This window comes from Cucurbita pepo, chromosome 12 (genome assembly GCF_057944985.1).
Source record: "Cucurbita pepo subsp. pepo isolate OVF chromosome 12, ASM5794498v1, whole genome shotgun sequence".
Classification (NCBI taxonomy): Eukaryota; Viridiplantae; Streptophyta; class Magnoliopsida; order Cucurbitales; family Cucurbitaceae; genus Cucurbita; species Cucurbita pepo.
The window spans coordinates 11,834,104-11,851,933 of record NC_141809.1 but is presented as its reverse complement, the minus strand read 5'-3'; the positions used below and the strand labels follow the sequence as shown (position 1 = coordinate 11,851,933).

General features: G+C 33.6%; 3 protein-coding genes across 4 annotated transcripts; all 3 read left to right on the top strand.

Annotated features, from left to right (window-relative positions):
- The first annotated feature begins 1,088 nt into the window (after nucleotides 1–1,088).
- On the top strand, nucleotides 1,089–3,950 carry LSM1B (Small nuclear ribonucleoprotein family protein). The gene is made up of 7 exons (XM_087129255.1): nucleotides 1,089–1,164; nucleotides 1,346–1,427; nucleotides 1,504–1,579; nucleotides 3,115–3,183; nucleotides 3,275–3,390; nucleotides 3,472–3,534; nucleotides 3,669–3,950. Exons 3-7 carry the CDS (start codon nucleotides 1,519–1,521, stop codon nucleotides 3,744–3,746), a joined length of 387 nt encoding a protein of 128 aa, XP_086985381.1. The 5' UTR covers nucleotides 1,089–1,164; nucleotides 1,346–1,427; nucleotides 1,504–1,518; the 3' UTR covers nucleotides 3,747–3,950.
- A 1,275-nt stretch (nucleotides 3,951–5,225) lies between these two features.
- Nucleotides 5,226–8,420, top strand: LOC111806448 (uncharacterized). 2 transcript variants are annotated; one of them, XM_023691764.2, is made up of 5 exons: nucleotides 5,226–5,625; nucleotides 5,968–6,886; nucleotides 7,441–7,536; nucleotides 7,699–7,835; nucleotides 7,915–8,420. In XM_023691764.2, exons 1-5 carry the CDS (start codon nucleotides 5,393–5,395, stop codon nucleotides 8,090–8,092), a joined length of 1,563 nt encoding a protein of 520 aa, XP_023547532.2. In that variant the 5' UTR covers nucleotides 5,226–5,392; the 3' UTR covers nucleotides 8,093–8,420. The 2 variants fall into 2 exon arrangements, with proteins under 2 accessions (XP_023547532.2, XP_023547533.2); XM_023691765.2 differs by having other exon boundaries at nucleotides 5,438–5,625; nucleotides 5,952–6,886.
- A 6,471-nt stretch (nucleotides 8,421–14,891) lies between these two features.
- On the top strand, nucleotides 14,892–17,795 carry LOC111807701 (protein TIFY 10B). The gene is made up of 5 exons (XM_023693533.2): nucleotides 14,892–15,301; nucleotides 15,478–15,625; nucleotides 15,817–16,130; nucleotides 16,231–16,288; nucleotides 17,437–17,795. Exons 1-5 carry the CDS (start codon nucleotides 15,124–15,126, stop codon nucleotides 17,597–17,599), a joined length of 861 nt encoding a protein of 286 aa, XP_023549301.2. The 5' UTR covers nucleotides 14,892–15,123; the 3' UTR covers nucleotides 17,600–17,795.
- Nucleotides 17,796–17,830: the final 35 nt, after the last annotated feature.

The window sequence follows — 17,830 nt, the reverse complement described above, 5'->3', positions numbered from 1 at the left end:
ACCTCACTCTTACATTACAAAGACTCTCACCAAAATGTCACTCAAGAATACAATGTGACACATAAAACTCTATCAAATTCCGATATCAACAACTTCCATGACAAGCCCATTGTACACGGACAATGGTTTGAATCGTTATGGAATTAAATAAGATTAATATTAAAATAGTTACAAAATTAATAACCAAATTAATAATATTTATTTAATCTTGAGAGTTAATAACTAAATTAAATAAAAAAAAAATTATGACAATTTTCTAACCATTTTCCCCCAAATTTCACTCCCTTGGCTTTTTGGTTAACTATATGTAATATGAATTTGTAGCTCAAAGTAGTTCAAGTATATTAATGACTTTATGTTTTTTTTTTTTTTTTAATTGAGATAATTAAAGGTAGGTAAATTTGAGCTTTTGTGTATAATTGTGAATTTATTTGAAGTGTTAGAAATATTATGTGATTATTTGATTTAATTTCAACAAATTTATATCATACTCGACCTCAAAGCTTAGGGTTGTACACAAGTTAGGTTGAAGAACTGATTTAGACCGACTCGAAATTCCTGAACAACTTAAATGGAGTTCACAACTCAACTCAACTTCTATTTTTGGGTCGTTCTTTTATTATTATTATTATTTTAAAAAAAAAATCTCTTTTATCTACTATACATGTCTAACTAAAAATTTTTATGGTTCAAAAATCAAATATTTACCAGTCATAATACATCACTAATATCGGTTACAAACGTCAAATATTCTTAATTTTCTTCGTAACAATCTTAAAAGTATGGTTAGTATCTCGTCTCAAAAATACCCTAAAGATGTCAAGACTTCAAAAATAATATTAAAAAGTTTGAAGATAAACTATGAGATGTCGATAGACTTTTCATTCATATATTGACGGTAAGAATTATTTTGAGCATTTTTTTATAAACTTAAATGGCGTTAAAGCTACTTTTAAATTTTCAGATATATTTTTTCTTAAATTTGAACGGTATTAATAAAACTTTTAAAAATTTAATAATATTTTAAAAACAAAATATTTACAATTTTCAGCCCTACATGTTGGAAGTATTGAGATGAATCTAAAATACTAAGTACAAACTCAAAACCAGACCAACACAGCAGCTGGAGCTTCAATCTTCCGGGCTTCCGCCACGTCGAAGGCCGTCTCTCACGAAGCCCCAACTCTTTTTCAATTTTTCTTCTTCAATTTCTCCTTCTCTTTTACGCTACGAATTCAATTGGATCTGAGCGCTTCGTTACCCTTTTCGATTCGTTTTGTTTCTGTTTGCATTTTCTTGTTCTTAATCTGTCCGCAAATTTCGTCCTTCAATCGTTTGTTTCCAGTTTTGAGGAACTTTCTGGAACGTGAAGACAGGGTCTTTGAGGAAATTCTCCAAGGATTTTGAGGGATTGGCTGGGAATCTAGGTAGCCAATGCTACTGATTTCGTTTTTAGTTGAAAGAAATTTTCGGTGATTTTTATTGTTATTTCTACCGGAAAAGTGTTGGAGTTCGCCAATGTCTTGGGCAAGCGCGGAAGATATCTACCTTTCAACTTCTCTTGCCAATTACCTTGACAGTATGTTGCTTCTCTACCGATTCTTCTGTTCTGTTTGTCAGATAAACAGGAAATTAGAAATCAATACGCGTTTTTCTTTATTTGAAGTTCACTGCTACTGGATTCGTGTGTTTTGCTATTTTGTGAATGTGGTATTTGGCTCTTGATCGTCATAGGGTTTTCCTGTCAATTTGTTCTGTATCGCAACTCTTTGATTGATAGTGCTTTCTGACTTGATTGTTGTTTTTCAAGTGTAATGCTGTAACCCTACGGAGACGTTGCTGATTGCCATTATCGGGATCTGTCTGTTGATATGCAATTCCTTAAGAAATTATGATATATTCAACCAATTTTTTTGTTTACCTTGATTTGAGGCATGCCTGATTTGAAGCTTATTTTTCTAAAATCAGTACGGTATATAGACATATGAGAATAAATCATAATACTGTTTGGCTTGAAATACATGAATGAGCATCAATTTATCTTTTCTGGGGAACATTTTAGCAATGTAAAAGAATTCATTCGAGTCTAAGTGCACTTTGAAGAGAATTTAGCACAAATATGTTCTTATTTGATGAATTGCTTTCGTTCCCTCGTTCTTTCTGGAGATAATGGATAAGAAGAGTACATCTCCGTGAGATTGTACTTAAATATGAATATTAGCCTTTTCTCCAATGTATCCAAGATATGACCAAGGTGGCACCTCTTTGAAAGAGCTGCCATGGTCAACTGGTGGCATAGGCGACTCATCTCGCCTTGCCTATCACCATATGCAATTGTCTAACTCTGCCTTGAAAATGTTCGTTTCAACTTTGATTTGACACGATCAAACAGGAGGATCTTAGAGGATAGAAGATAATTTACCTTTGCCCTGTGTTGATAAATTAACTCTGCCTTGAAAATGTTCGTTTCAACTTTGATTTAACACGATCAAACGGGAGAATCTTAGAGGATAGAAGATAATTTACCTTTGCCCTGTGTTGATAATTTAACTCTGTCTTGAAAATGTTCGTTTCAACTTTGATTTGACATGATCAAACAGGAGAATCTTAGAGGATAGAAGATAATTTACCTTTGCCCTGTGTTGATAATTTAACTCTGCCTTGAAAATGTTCGTTTAAACTTTGATTTGACACGATCAAATGGGAGAATCTTAGAGGATAGAAGATAATTTACCTTTGCCTTGTGTTGATAGTATTTTATCAATGAGCTAGTGTAACAATCAGCACGGGTCTTCCTCGTACTAAATGCCGTATGGCTGTTGTACAGCTGACTTCCTTCTAAATGATTGTTTGGGTATAGAGCTCTGTAAAAGAATTGAGAACGGAGTAAGAGATTGCATTAGTTTTTCCACCAATTGCATGATTGGAGAAAGCCAGAAAACCATATTATTTAGAGATTTCAACATGTTTGTATTCTTTAAATTGTATGGAGAAGGATTGAGAAAGCAAGTGTTGCTCCTCATGGCATGATGGTTTATGAATTTCAGCATGCATCTGTATTTTGTTCTCTTACATTTGTAGAGTTGCTGATCTAATGATAATTTCAATCTTTAGAGAAGGTTCTGGTACTCCTTCGAGATGGTCGGAAGCTATTAGGGATACTCCGTTCATTCGATCAATTTGGTATAGTTCTTTTCAAAACCTTATCTCATTTTATACTTCGTCGTGTTAACATGTTCCCGGAGCCTGAAGAACTAACTGTTTCTGTATTCAGCAAATGCCGTCCTTGAAGGATCCTGTGAAAGGGTGATCGTCGGTGACCTTTACAGCGATATTCCTCTAGGCCTCTACGTAATTCGAGGGGAGAATGTTGTTTTACTTGGCGAGCTGGTAGGATGAATCTTAGATTCTCTTGGTTTCCTTGATTATTTGCCTTCCCACCTCTTAAAAATTTTCTTTTGGACTCGACAGGATTTGGAGAAGGAGGAGCTCCCTCCACACATGACTCATGTCTCTGCTGTGGAGATCAAAAGGGTAAGTGATGCCAACTCTGAGATTAGTGTTCTGTGTTCTTGGTGATATCTGTTGGAAACTGGCATACACCATTTGCTTAGTGTAGCTGCATATAAATGTTGTTGGCATTTACGAAGTAGAACATGTTTTTACAGGCCCAAAAGGCAGAGAGAGAGGCTACAGATCTTAAAGGTACAATTAGGAAAAGGCTTGAGTTTCTTGATCTGGACTGATAATTGCTGTTTCAAAATCTTGGATTTGTTAGCTTAGCTTTCTTGTTTCTATGTCAATCTCTGCTCTGCTCTGCTCACATGTTGGTTCTGTTATTAGACAATTCAGAGCCTATTTTTGGTGTCTACAATCTTAAACATTGTGTTATGAACTTCAATTTTCTCGTGTAATATTTTATTCGATAAATAAAAACCCTTTCCTCTTAATCCTCTGTTGGCAATAGGTCAACGATTGAGTTGCTCGGTACTTACAGTAGAAGAATTGATAATGACTATTTATACCGGAGCTCAAATAATCCCAATCAGCTCCACTTACAGTAGAAGAACTGATAATGACTATTTATACCGGAGCTCAAATAATCCCAATCAGTTTCACTTATGGTAGAAGAACCGATAATGACTATTTATACCAGAACAAATGGTGTTCTTGATTCATTAGAACTTGAACAAGGAAATTATTCCTCGTTGAATTACGTACTTAGACATTCACCACGGAAGCTTCTTTAACTTCAGCTAAATTTGGGTACCGTGCTTCTATCTTATTAAGAACATAGATAGCATGAGCCATTTAGGTGGCACCATTGGCAAGGTCTGTGGACGGCTTCTGAGTAAACTAGAATTTTTAATTTTATGTCTAATAAATAATTTTATTTTTATTTGTATTATCAAGTGCATGAAATTTTGAGAATATGTTTAAAATTTCAACCTAATATGTCTTATTGATGATGAAATCTCGGAACACCTCTTACAAGCTCAACTTTGCTGAGTTGTAGCCTTTGAAACTATTAGTCGAAGTTCTTCTCGAGAGACCATATTGTCGACGTAAAAGTAGAGATGTCCATAGAGCATTCTAGAAACATATCTTTATCTCTTATTTCAATCTCTATCCCACAAATTTCCTCGTTCATTCTTAGTGGGTGGGGACGGGGACGGGGACGGGGACGGGAACGGATAATATAATTTTCATATTTGGCTCCGTTTAGTTGATAAGAAGAAAATCTCTTTTCGCTTTCTCTCCTATTTTTCGTATGTGGGACGTGGGTAGAGACAGAAACGCATAATATAATTTTCGTATGTAACCCCGATTCCTCATTGATTCCTGTGGGACCTGAGTGGCTACAATTCCTCATTGATTCCTGTGGGACCTGAGTGGCTACAGGAACGAATAATTGACCCGATTTAACCGATAAAAGAAGAAATTTATCTTTGGTCCCTCACATTTACATTTTACATTTTAGTTCAAGGAACATAAATGGCGCCCTACATTATTTGGATTTTATTGTTATGCACCGTAACTAACACGGACGGTAAAGCCAGCCAAATTCCCAAGTAAATCTGACGGCTCAGAAAAGGCAAAGGGGAATCTAATCAAACGGCCCCAAGACGCACACGTGTTCCTTCCACATTTTGACTCTCTGCACAAAATTCCAAATATCCAATTAATTAAATATAAAAATGAAACTATAGTCCAGCTTCTAAGCTTCTTTCTTTTCCACAGAAGAAGCGACACAGTCACAGATCTCGCTCTCACTCTCTACGACAAGCAAGCAAGAATCTGGCAGATCCACGTTCTTGCTGCTGCCAATCTTCTTCTCTCTTCCAATTTAGGGTTTCCAAGCTTCATTCCTTGGTAACTTGGACTGGAATCCATGTCTTTTTCTTGCGGTTCTAATCAGGTACTGCTTTCCTTCACTCTCCTACTATGTGCTTCCTCCCTCTGCATTCACGCCTCAGTCCACCACTATTCTGCTGAGAAATTCCTTAACAAAGGAAATGCGTTTGTCGTCCATGGAGGTAGCGAGGGAATTCGCTCCTCCATAGCTGACCGCAACGATGCGGATGCGGATGCGGATTCTTCTTCCAATCGCGATTCATATATTCGGTATGTGTTTCTTGATTCCGAGTTTTTTGGGCTGCGGATTGCGTACTTCATTCGTTGCTTTTATTTCAATGAATGTGGGAAATGATGAGTTAATTGGCAATTTAATGTTCTTTCTGTTTCCGTTTTCGCTTACATTTGTGCTTTTTTTTAGTGTAATTTTCGAAAACCTATGAATGTAGCTTGCTTGCTATCATTACGCTTTGGGCTTACTGTTAGCTCAAATTTGGGGGAAGTCTCGATAAGATTTGTTAGGATTTGGTTTATCTGCCGTGGCGTCAGTATATCTTTTCTTTTGTCTTTGTTGTGATAGTTACCTTATTCTATAGTGTACTGTCAAACCAGCTTCGAGAAAATTACATTTCGGAGACCCGAGGAGTTTTCCAACTTCAGCTCAGGACCATTGCATGCAATTGTTTTTGAGGTGGAAGATAGAGAGATGATTGGAGGCTCGGCCTATGGTGGCCAAAGGGCAATCTGCTGTACTGTAGATCTTGCTAAACTAGGTGTTTGTTCAGAAGGAGAAGTTATTTACCGGCCATCCTCGAATAATTCTGGCTGGCCTCAAGTTTATGGAGTCTCCTTCAACACAGATGAGCAAGTTGCAACCCTGGCGACAAAATCAATTCAGATTACTAAAACAGGGATGTATAACTTGTATTTCATCCATTGTGATCCAAAGCTTCAAAATGTTGTTGTTGAGGGGAAAACCATATGGAAAAATCCTTCTGGATACCTGCCGGGTAGAATGGCGCCTCTGATGAAGTTTTATTTGTATATGTCTTTTGCTTATGTGTTGCTTGGAATCTTCTGGTTCTCACAGTATGCTAGATTCTGGAAAGAAGTTTTTCCATTGCAGAACTGCATTACGGTTGTCATCACATTGGGGATGTTTGAGATGGCTTTGTGGTATTTTGAGTATGCTGAATTCAACCAGACTGGGATAAGACCAACAGGGATTACTATGTGGGCTGTCACCTTTGGAGTTGTTAAGCGTACAATTGCACGTCTGATCCTTTTGATGGTTTCAATGGGTTATGGTGTTGTTAGACCTACTCTAGGTGGACTGACATCAAAAGTTCTCATGCTTGGATTAACCTTCTTTCTGGCATCTGAAGTTCTTGAATTGGTTGAGAACGTAGGTTCTGTAAGTGATCTTTCAGGAAAAGCAAGACTTTTCTTGGTTCTACCTGTGGCAATCTTGGATGCTTTCTTCATTCTTTGGATATTCAACTCCCTCTCTGCAACTTTAAGCAAGCTTCAGGTATCTGGTTTTTCATAACATTTTTTTTTTTTTTTTCATCTGCCTTCCTTATTTTCGTTTGAACTTTAGATTGATTTCCTTCTAGCAAGTTGTTTTCGAAGAACATTGTAAAAATAACCCGCTTATAATCAAAATCTATTTCAACCAAGTAAGTTAGTAGCGCACCAGGGCAAGCCTGGTCCTTTAAATGAAGCTTCCAATTGAAACAATGGAAGCAATTCTATTTGCTGCTAAAATATGCTTGCTTTTGGTGGCGTCCCTGCCCAAGTCTAGTTTGATTTTTACCTTTGTTTTATGTTTCTGAAGAACATTGTGAAAATAACCCACTTTTAATCAAAATCTATTTCAACCGAGTAGGCTAGTAGAGTACCAGGGCAAGCCTGGTCTTTTCAATGAAGCTTCCAATTGAAACAATGGAAGCAATTCTATTTGCTTCTAAAATATGCTTGCTTTTGTTGGTGCCCCTGTTTTATGTTAATGCTGTAACTTTGTTCTGCATGTTTATGATGTAACTTCTGTTGATTGGCTTTCCTTCATTATTGCTGATGCCACAGGCTAGAAGGTTGACGACTAAATTGGACATTTACAGAAAATTCACAAATGCATTGGTGGTAACTGTTATTGTATCTGTGGGTTGGATATGTTATGAGGTAATTTGTGCATCAAGACTTTTTTCCATTATCATAAGAACACGTTCAAACATGGGCCATTCAGGCATAGGCTTTGGAAAGAAATGAACATTTTTTTTATGACTTTTTCCCAAACGCTCATCAATTGTCACTTACTGCAATTTCTCAAATGTAATCTTGCAGCTTTATTTCAAGTCAAATGACGTTTACAATGAGCAGTGGAAAAATGCATGGATTATCCCTGCCTTCTGGCAAGTCTTATCATTTTCTCTACTCTGTGTCATTTGTGCTCTCTGGGCTCCCTCTCAAAACTCAATGCGGTCAGTTTCGACACTCTATATATCTCTGCCCCGCTCCCTCGTAACCATTGTACATTGCCTCATCCTCTATCTTTCTCAGGTATGCATACTCCGATGATACACACGAAGAGTTCGACAAGGATGATACAGATCTAAGACTCATAAGACCATCTCCAATTTCCTCACCTTCAAAGGACGTTCGGAGTGTACCGGACTTTAAACCGCTGCGTGGAAACGACAATCCAGCTGGTGATTTAGAAGAAGATAAAACAGAGTAGAATTGGAATCAGAGGTACTCCCTACATTTTGGTACGTATACATAGCCATAAGCTCATTTACTTTGCTAGCTCTATTTCCTGGGAAAATCTTCTATAATTTTCACGGGGAAATTACTGTTAGTATAGACTTAGAGTGATGTAGTTTTTCTTCTTCTTCTTTTTTAATCTTTTTCTCTCGTATAGTATTTGATCATTTGTTCCACAATAATCTTTCTTGTAACTGTGTGTGATTTTGATATTTAATGCTCCCCCACCTCCCAAAATCTTCCAATATGATGAACTCTTGAATAATATCTTCCAATATGATAGATCCTGTTTCTGTTCTATAGATTATTTCCTAGTTCTATTGTGAATCTCATCATACCTTAGTCTTTTTTGTTCGTATCTAATAGAGCCCAAAACTTTCTATTTTGTATCTTTCTCATCAATGGACTCCTGACGTATATGAAGGAGTGCGGTTCGTTCGATAGTCCTACCTCTCTATCGATCTCTAAGATGGTAAGATTTTTCAAAACTTCATGAACAGACAGGAGAGAAATACTATCCTCACTCGGACTAAGAGATAACTTTTACTTGTTCAAATAACAATTAAGGTGAAACAGGGTCAGAACAACGAATATCCTTTTGATAAACAAATTTATTTTGCAAGTTTGTTATTATGGCTAGTTCCTAGAAAGGATCGGATTTACGACGTATACAATACTTAATTTTTTTTTTATTTTCGATGTAGATGCTACATGTTGGTTCTCAACCTTTAGAGACTACAAGTGTAATAGGAGTGAAACCATAGTTCATAAAAAATATTTTTAACTAAAAAAATCGTATTTGGTAGTTCACTATTTAAAGTTGTTTTTTTTATGTACGTTTAAAATATCTACTTTAATCTTTAAATTCACAAAATTATAATTTTGTCTTCGTCTATGAAATTATTTTAGTACTATTATTCCTAGTTTTATTTGTAGCGTATTGACATGGGCATCAACCAATATTGGACGGGTGAATATTTTAAATGGTAGAATAATATTAAGAATTGATTTTTTTTTTTTTTTTTTTACTTTCAATTAATAAAGTGGAAATTTTTAAAAAAAAAAATGAAAATGATTGATACAGGTAAACAAAATTGAAGAAGTATAAAGCTATTTTAAACATGTTTCTTATTTGATACAGGTAATAAAGTTTAAATTATGGGCATCTCATTCTCTTCACGTAACTTGATGACGCATTTACCCCTCACTTTCGACTTTTTATAATAAATCAAATTAATTAAATTAACTAATTTATATTTATATTTTTCTCAATTACCATCCCAATTAGATTGGAAATTAGGGGACTAATTTCCAATAAGAAAATTATGTACGTACGAGAAATTACGGCGTCCACATCTTTAATTCAATCCATTTAAATAGCGTACAATGAGTCGTTTATCTTATCGTGTGGAAAGTAGAGTTGTCCATTTAGCTCAACCTGGTCCGAGGTAAATAATATATTCACAATCTCTATCTCAATTTTAACTCTACCCTACGACTTTTTATGTATAACTATTTACTTGCTTGGTAAATCATTTTTTAAGGTATAAGAAATTGTTAAAATTTGAATATTTACAAATTATGTTGAATTATTAGATTTATCACGATGTTTTATATTATATATTATTTTAACTAAAACTACATTAAAAAAAAAGTGAGTGATTGTACCCATTTAAATAAATTTCACAACCTAACTCAACAAAAATAGAGGATTGAATTTTTTTTAATTATTATTATTTAAGGAGGTTTATTTATAATGCAACGGCGTGGTGGGCCCATAACCTAGTCCCACATTAGTTAATTGGGTTTATAAGCGAGGAATACTATCTCCATTGGTGTGAGGTCGTTTGGGGAAGCCCAAAGCAAAGCCATGAGAGCTCATGCTCAAAGTGGACAATAGCATACCATCGTGGAGAGTCATGATTTCTAACACTACCATACGCGTTACATTAATAACTAAAATTTCTAAGTAGACAATATCATACCATTGTGGAGAATCGTGATTCCTAACACTATCACACACATTACATTAATAACTAAAATTTATATTTACAAGTAGTAACCCATTACAAACAAAAATATTCTTCATTTTCATAATAATTTTAGAAATAGGGTAGGGTTGAGTTATAACTCTATTTTAGTCTGGTTGAACCTACAAAAAATAAAATGTTTGTTAGATGAACACGACTCTCCACAATGATATGATATCGTCCACTCTAAACATAACCTCTCATGGCTTTGCTTTGGGCTTCCCAGAAAGCCTCATACTAATGGAGATCGTATTCTATGATTATAAACTCATATCATCCAACATCATCCACCTAATTTTTTTTTTTCCAGAAAATTTAACCCAACTCAAGCAATATATATATAACGGAACCCATTATTTATGATTTGAGTTTGATTAATCCTGACTGATCAAGTTTTTTAAATCATACGAACCCTCTAAATTAAATGTTGTATAAATATTTTTGAAAGATTAGAAAAGAAAAGGCGATAATTAGCGTGTTATTATATTATCTAATATGGATTAAAAGTTAAGTTGACAAAATTAAAAAAGAAGTAATTAGGATAAGTTTGGAGAGGAGAGAGAAACGCACGAGAATAACATTAACATTAGGCATGGAAGGATTACTTAATTAAATTTAAAAAGCAAACAATTAAATATTATTAAAAAATAATAATAATAATAATAATAAAAAGTTGCTTTTATGAGGGTTGGACTATGAATAAGCCGCCCACCCAACTCGCCAAACACGTGCTACCATTACATCTATCACTTTTCAATATTTAATTTAAATTTAATGTTAGGGCAGCGGGCAGGGGTAGGATGGGAAAAGGACAACTCAATACCCAATAGGATTTTTCCTTTTCTTTTCTTTTTTTTTTTAATTTTTTTTTTAGGTGAGAGAGAAATAAATAATGATTTATAAATTACAAGTGAGAGAGAGAGAGAAGAGGATATTATATTATATTATATTTAATAATAAAACGTGTTTTTTTTTTCTATTATTTTATTATTTTATTTTCGATCAGTCCAGGAGTGTTCTTGGTGGGGCCCACTTGCTCCTCTTGAATGTCCCGACCACCCGCTGTCGGCAACCACACCCACTTCCTCGTTCCTCTCTTTTTGCCGCTTTTTTTTTTTTTTTTTTTTTTTTTTTTTTTTTTTTTTTACAATTAAAAAATGTGTAGCTATTTTTCATTTTCAATTAATTGTTTTCGACCTTTTTTTAAGTTATTTAAATTAAAAAAAAAAATATTATTATCGATATGCTACCGAGGTGAGATCATATTTCTCGATTCCCTTTATATATATATCAAAATATCAAAATTAAGACACAAAATGCTCTCTCAGTCCACCTTAAAAAGTTTTCTACCAACTCATGAAATGATCTTTGCAACTTTATTTGCTACTTTCGTATAAATATTTACTTCTGAAACGATAAAATAGTCATTCTCCAATCGAATCAACTGGTTGAACCAAGTCTATACGATTTTGTAGGTGAAAAAATGAATGCTTGTTGAATCTTATCGGTCTTGTATCCTGTGTAATAGGTTCAGTTGAATTTTTTTAGATTGTATTATATTTTTGTTTACGAAAATTTATTAGATTTATCGAAAAATTATGCATAGAAAACTTGATCTGTATAAATTCCTTATAAAATATCGTCTCATTTCCAGGAAAATAATAATAATAATAAATATAAATATATATATATATCAAGAAAAACTCTATATAAAGATGATTCTTACAAATTCTTTAGGTAGAATCTCGACCTCGACTTCTAAAAAAACAAATAAAGAATTTTTGTAGGGTATATAAAGAATACGGTCCCTACACATTCCCTTAAGAAGAAAATTTTCGCACAGAGAACTTGATCTCTACAAATTCCTTACGAAGAATCTCTGTTTCGATCTCTTATGGATCGAAAATAGGAAATTTCTACCTCGATCTCTCGAAACCAAAATAAATATTTTAAAAATGGATGGTAATTAAAATAGAACGAGATGACGAGGACAGTGAATGAAGCTTCCCGTCCCGTCATCTTGGTAAGAATCTCTACCTAATTTAAGGTTAATAATTTAAAATGTCGAGGGTATAAATTGTCTTATAAAAGCATATTTTAAAATTTATGTAACAAATTTAAAAAAAAAAAAAAACATTAAGAGGATTATTCTTTATTTAAAAAATTATTTGTCAACTTTACCCGTTTCGATAATATTTTAAAAATAATAATAAAAAAAATAAAGGGAATAAAATCGAATATTGCTGAAGTAGTCACATATTTTTATTCTATTCCCTTTTTGACCCTAGATTCAAACATTTTATTCCACCTTTTTCTAATTTTATATTGTGAATAACGAATATTTTTGTGTTGAAAACTAAGTTCACAAGCTTATTTGAAAAATACACCAAAACATATATATATATATATATATATATATATATATATATTGAAAAATACACCCAACTTTATTTATATTTTATGTATACACGTGTGTTCAAGTAAAAAAATATATAACCATTGATAAAATTATAATTTATGTACTTTAAATACTTCGTTAACTTATTAAATTATAAGTAATAAAATTTCACGATTACAAGAAGATTTGATAATTACTCGGTATCAGTTCATAAAAAAATTTACCATCCATTTTATTAATTATTAGATCACTTCACGTCGCGTCGAATCTTATTAAATATAGTTATACGAAAATTTGGTTATTGATATTGACAATAAGAAAATAAAGACTACCAACGTTGACCTGATTTTTGTCTATGAACGTCGACTGTCGTTTCACTCGAATATTAAGCATTTATAAGTCACAATGCATTACTAACGTCGGATAAAAATGTTAAATATTATTAATTTTTGTAATAATCTTAAAAGTAGAATATGGTATGTTCAACCGTAGTAGTTTTGTTTTGTGTTGTTCCGGTTCACCGAACAAAAGAATGTTACAACTACCTAGCTTTTTTTTTTTTTTTTTTTTTTTTTTTTTTTTTTAATTTAACCCAATTTAAATTGGAAAAAAATATGAAAAAAACTAACTCATTTAATTTCTATAATTAAGGTTATCCTCAAGATTTGATATCCAACGAAATTAACCGCTTTTCACGTTCACTGTCACGTGCGCCAATTCCTCATTTAAATTAATTTATAATTTTTTTAAAATTAAATTGGATTAAATCAAATAAATATGAATATATGGTTGATTTTAAAATATATATTTTTGTTTATTTCACAAATTAACATTTTACTTCTATTTTAAACAATAAAAATAAATAAATAATATATATATTGTGATGTTCCACATTGGTTGGGGAGGAGAACAAACCACTGTTTATAAGGGTGTGGAAACCTTCTCCTAGTAGACTCGTTTTAAAACCTTGAGAGGAAGCCCGGAAAAGCCCAAAGAGAACAATATCTGCTAGCGGTGGATCTGAGTCGTTACATATATATATTTTTTAAGAAATGACCCAAACAACTTGAACTAATTCAACCAACAATTTTTTAGTGTTGGGTTAGTTAGTTAATAGCAGTTGTTGTTGCCTCATAGTTTTAAAGTGCGTTTGCTACGGAGAGGTTCTAGCTTTACTTTGATCAGTGTCTCACACGTTTCGAAACCTGCCTCCAATACCATTAGTAACAGCCTAAACTCACCGCTAGCAGATATTATTCGTTTTAATCTGGTATGTACCACCGTCAGCTTCACTGTTTTAAACGGTGTCTTTCAGAGTTACACAGCGAAATCGGTATTCATCTAGACATTGTCCTCTTGGTTGTTTTCTTCCAGTATTTCCCTTAAGATTTTTGCGTTTTTCCTTATGAGTTTCTACATTACACGACTGTTAGGAAGAAGTTTTCACATTTTTATAAGAAATGTTTCATTCTCCTCTTAAATAGGTTTGATTTTGATGTTTAAATTTTTATTATATAGTATTTTAATCTAAAAAATAATCCACTAATTAGTTATTATAATAAATAAATGACGTAGTTAAAGGACTAAATAGAATTTTATGAAAGTTTAGGGATGAAGATACAATAAAAGTAAAAGTGGGGGTGGACTTTTTAAAAATTAATATTTTGCCCACATGCTTCTTATTTTCACACGCTTGGGAGAGAGATAAATATAATCACTTGTAATTAAATATATATATCAAATTATATTATTTTATTTAAGTCTCAATTCCCTCTACAAATTTTTAAAATTTCAAAAATTTCAATTTCACTTTTTAAAAAATATAAATTCTTATACGCGTCAAATAATATTTTGTTGGTATTTAATAAAAAGATTAAAAATATAATTTTAGTTTAAAATTCATTTTTTATTTATTAAATAATAATAATAATAATAATCCTTACATAATAAAATACCTCAAATGGAATAATTTTTTTTTTGAAAATAATAATAATTAAATTTAAGATTTTTGAAAAAATATATACAGATAAATTAATATTAATTCTATTTCTTCTTAACAAAATGTAAATATTATTTTTATCAAAGGTTTAATTGATTTTTTATTTTTTATTTTGGAGTAAAAATATTAAAAAGTTGAAAACTATTTATAACCTTTTGTGGTAATAATAATGGTAAAAAAGAAAAAGGTCTTGGTTACAGTTATTTTTTTGTTTTACTGCAATAATAAATAATAATAATAATAATAATAATAATAATAATAATAATAATAATAATAAACGAATTTTGTTTTTTTCTATTCAACTCTCCAAAAAAACGTGCTTCAACTCCTTACTTTTTTTATTGCTTAAGTAATACTTTTTTTCAAAGCCGCAGGCAGAGAGAGACCAATTCGTTTCCTCATTGGAACTGTGAAGAAGCTTGACCTGTTATACTTCCTGTCTTCTTCATCTCCGCCGTCTATGTCCACCGGAGCCGGCGGAACCATCGTCAATCCATTTTTCACTACGTAGATTCAGCAACCACTGGGTGGATTTTGGGGATTTTGATTTCTTGCTGTTGCTGGTGCTGTTGTTTGTCATGTCGAATCCATCGGATGCCGGCGGAGGCGTGAGATTTCCCGAACGGAAGCAGCTGGCGAAGCGGCTGGAGAAATCGAACTTTTCTCAGGCCTGTAACCTGCTGAGCCAATTCTTGAAGGAGAAACGGAGTCTCGCCGATTTGAGTTCCGATATGGCTCTGAGGAAGAAGCCGAGAGGTATTGATTTGGTTATTGTTTGGTTGGAAGGGATAAATTGGTTCTGTTTTTGGTTTTTGTTGTTTTTAAGAATTTTGAAACCCTCAGAATTTTTAGATCTTCGCCGAGATAATCGGATTCCAATCTCCTTGAACTTACTCGAGATTTTCCCCTCCCTTTTTTGGGATACGATCTAGATGAACTCGAAAAGGCCAAGCCGCCGCCGATGGTGAATACGGCCATTTCTTCCGACGCTACACGGCAGCCAAAGGATAATCTGCCGAAGTTCGTCGGATTTCCTTCGTCGGGATTCTCCAATAACGCCATCAATAAGGGCGAGTTCAGGTGCTCAGAGATTCCCCTCAACTTTTAGGCTAATTTCCCTTTTCAATTGAGTACAATTTTTTAAATTACTTGCTCACTGCTGTTGCCCAAGAGAAAAGTGCGAAAGCGAAGAAGATAATTATTAGGTTAAATTATATCCCTATGAAATGGAGTTCTAATTTCTGATATTATCTTCACGGCGATTGTTTTAGGAGACCGGCCACACCGGAACCTGCAACCGCTCAAATGACCATATTCTACGCCGGGAAAGTTTTGGTGTACGATGATTTTCCAAACGAAAGGGCCAAGGAGATCATGGCCTTGGCCGATAAGGGAAGACGCATCTCCTCCACCGCCGCCGTTCCCCCCACAGCCGCCTCCCCCAACAGATTCGGTCCTGCTTTGGAAAAACCCTACAGTAAGGCTCCCGCCGGTGAGCCAAATGTGGTGTCCAAAACTCAAGCTCCGGTGAAGCCGGCACCGGAGCAGCAACTGAAACCGCAAACGGAAACAAAAAAATCTTCTGGTAACAATCGCCATGGAAAATTCAATGATGGATTCTGGTTGATTATCTTGATTTGGTGTTCTTAATTTGATTTTCTGACCCCCTTTTTTTTATTGGGCAGATTTGCCTATTGCTAGGAGGGCTTCCCTTCACCGATTTCTTGAGAAGAGAAAAGACAGGTACTGATTTTCATATTGTTTTTCTTCTTCCTCTTTGATTTTTGAAGTTGAACAGAGCTCTCTGGTTAAGATTTTCTCTATTTGCTTCTCCAAAACTGTTATTTAGATCCTGATTTGGGTTTTTCTTCCTTTTTTTAGCAAAACATGTTGATTGGTTTCAGAAAACATGTCAAAATAAGATTTACTTGGAAATAATGTTTTGTAAAATTGGTTTATTGAAGAACACATTACAATTTTAGTTTCGACTCTTCATAAATGTTTTAGAACGGTATGACGTTGTTCGTACTCTAGTTTTCATTTCATACCATTATCATATCATTTCAAGTCTTAAATTTCGTTCGATCCTTGTAACGGATTTGGATGAGTACTTCTCATCATTTAGCTTTTACTTGAAGATTAAAGCTTTCTAAATAGGTTTCTTTTCCTTCTCTCTTGTTAATTTTAGTACTAAAACACAATTCAAGTAAGTTGGCTGGAAACGAAAATCTTACCCAATACAGATATATCATAGAAGAGAACAATCCAATGAAAAATTCAGTTCATATGGCAACATTTTAGCCATATAAACCTGGTGTGGTTGAAAAATATGGAAAAAAAAAGTTACTGAAGGGTGAATTTGTAGATGTTTGTCTTGTTACACACAAAGATGAATCACTGTTTGTATTTGAAACTGAAGGCTTTTAAAACCCAGTAACAATTTGTAACCCAAAGCTGAGCACTGTAAAACTTGGGGAACTACTTTTTAAGGTCTTCACAAAGTATTGATGAACACATTTGAAAGATTATTATCAGAAAGATTATTCCATTTGTAGGCAGGAATCCCCAAACTTTCTTCTTTATCCTTGTTTTTTCTTCTTATTTCTTTCCAGAAATTTGCAAAAGAACCCTTGAACTATAGGGATTATATCATCGCAACCCTTGCACTTTCAACTTTTGCATTTGTGTCCCTCTTTGAACCTCTCATTATCAGGACATCGACATAGATAGTTAGGCTTGCTTGGTATGTGATTAACATCCACTAAAAGGTCGAGAGTTTAGCGGTAAAACTTAAAGTTCGAGGGTGTAATTGTAACAATTGTCATAGTCATTACAGTGGATTTTGTTTTATTTTTGTTCGTTTGATTGAACAATATTGTTTATATCATCAGGACTGTATCGAGAGAGCCGTTCCAAATGAACCAACAACTCGAGGGTATTCTTAAAGGAAGTGGAAGTAGCTCAACCAACGAGCCTGAACCTGAACCTGTGCGTGAGCCGGAAGTCGAAGCTGAAGAAGGCGGCTTCCCTAAGCATCTCGATCTCAACTTATAACATGGTTTTGCATTACATAGGTCAATTGTTTTTATCTCCAAATTTATTTGCTGTTTTGTGTTATATATTACATATAATTAATCCCCCCTTCCAACAACTATGCCTTCCTAATACAAGTATTATCCCAATCATATTTTGTATTTTTTTTCTAACTAAATTTTCGATGCAATATGAAAGAGTAGGTTTTTTTTGTTGACCTTGTGCTTATTTTTATGATATTAACAAATGAAT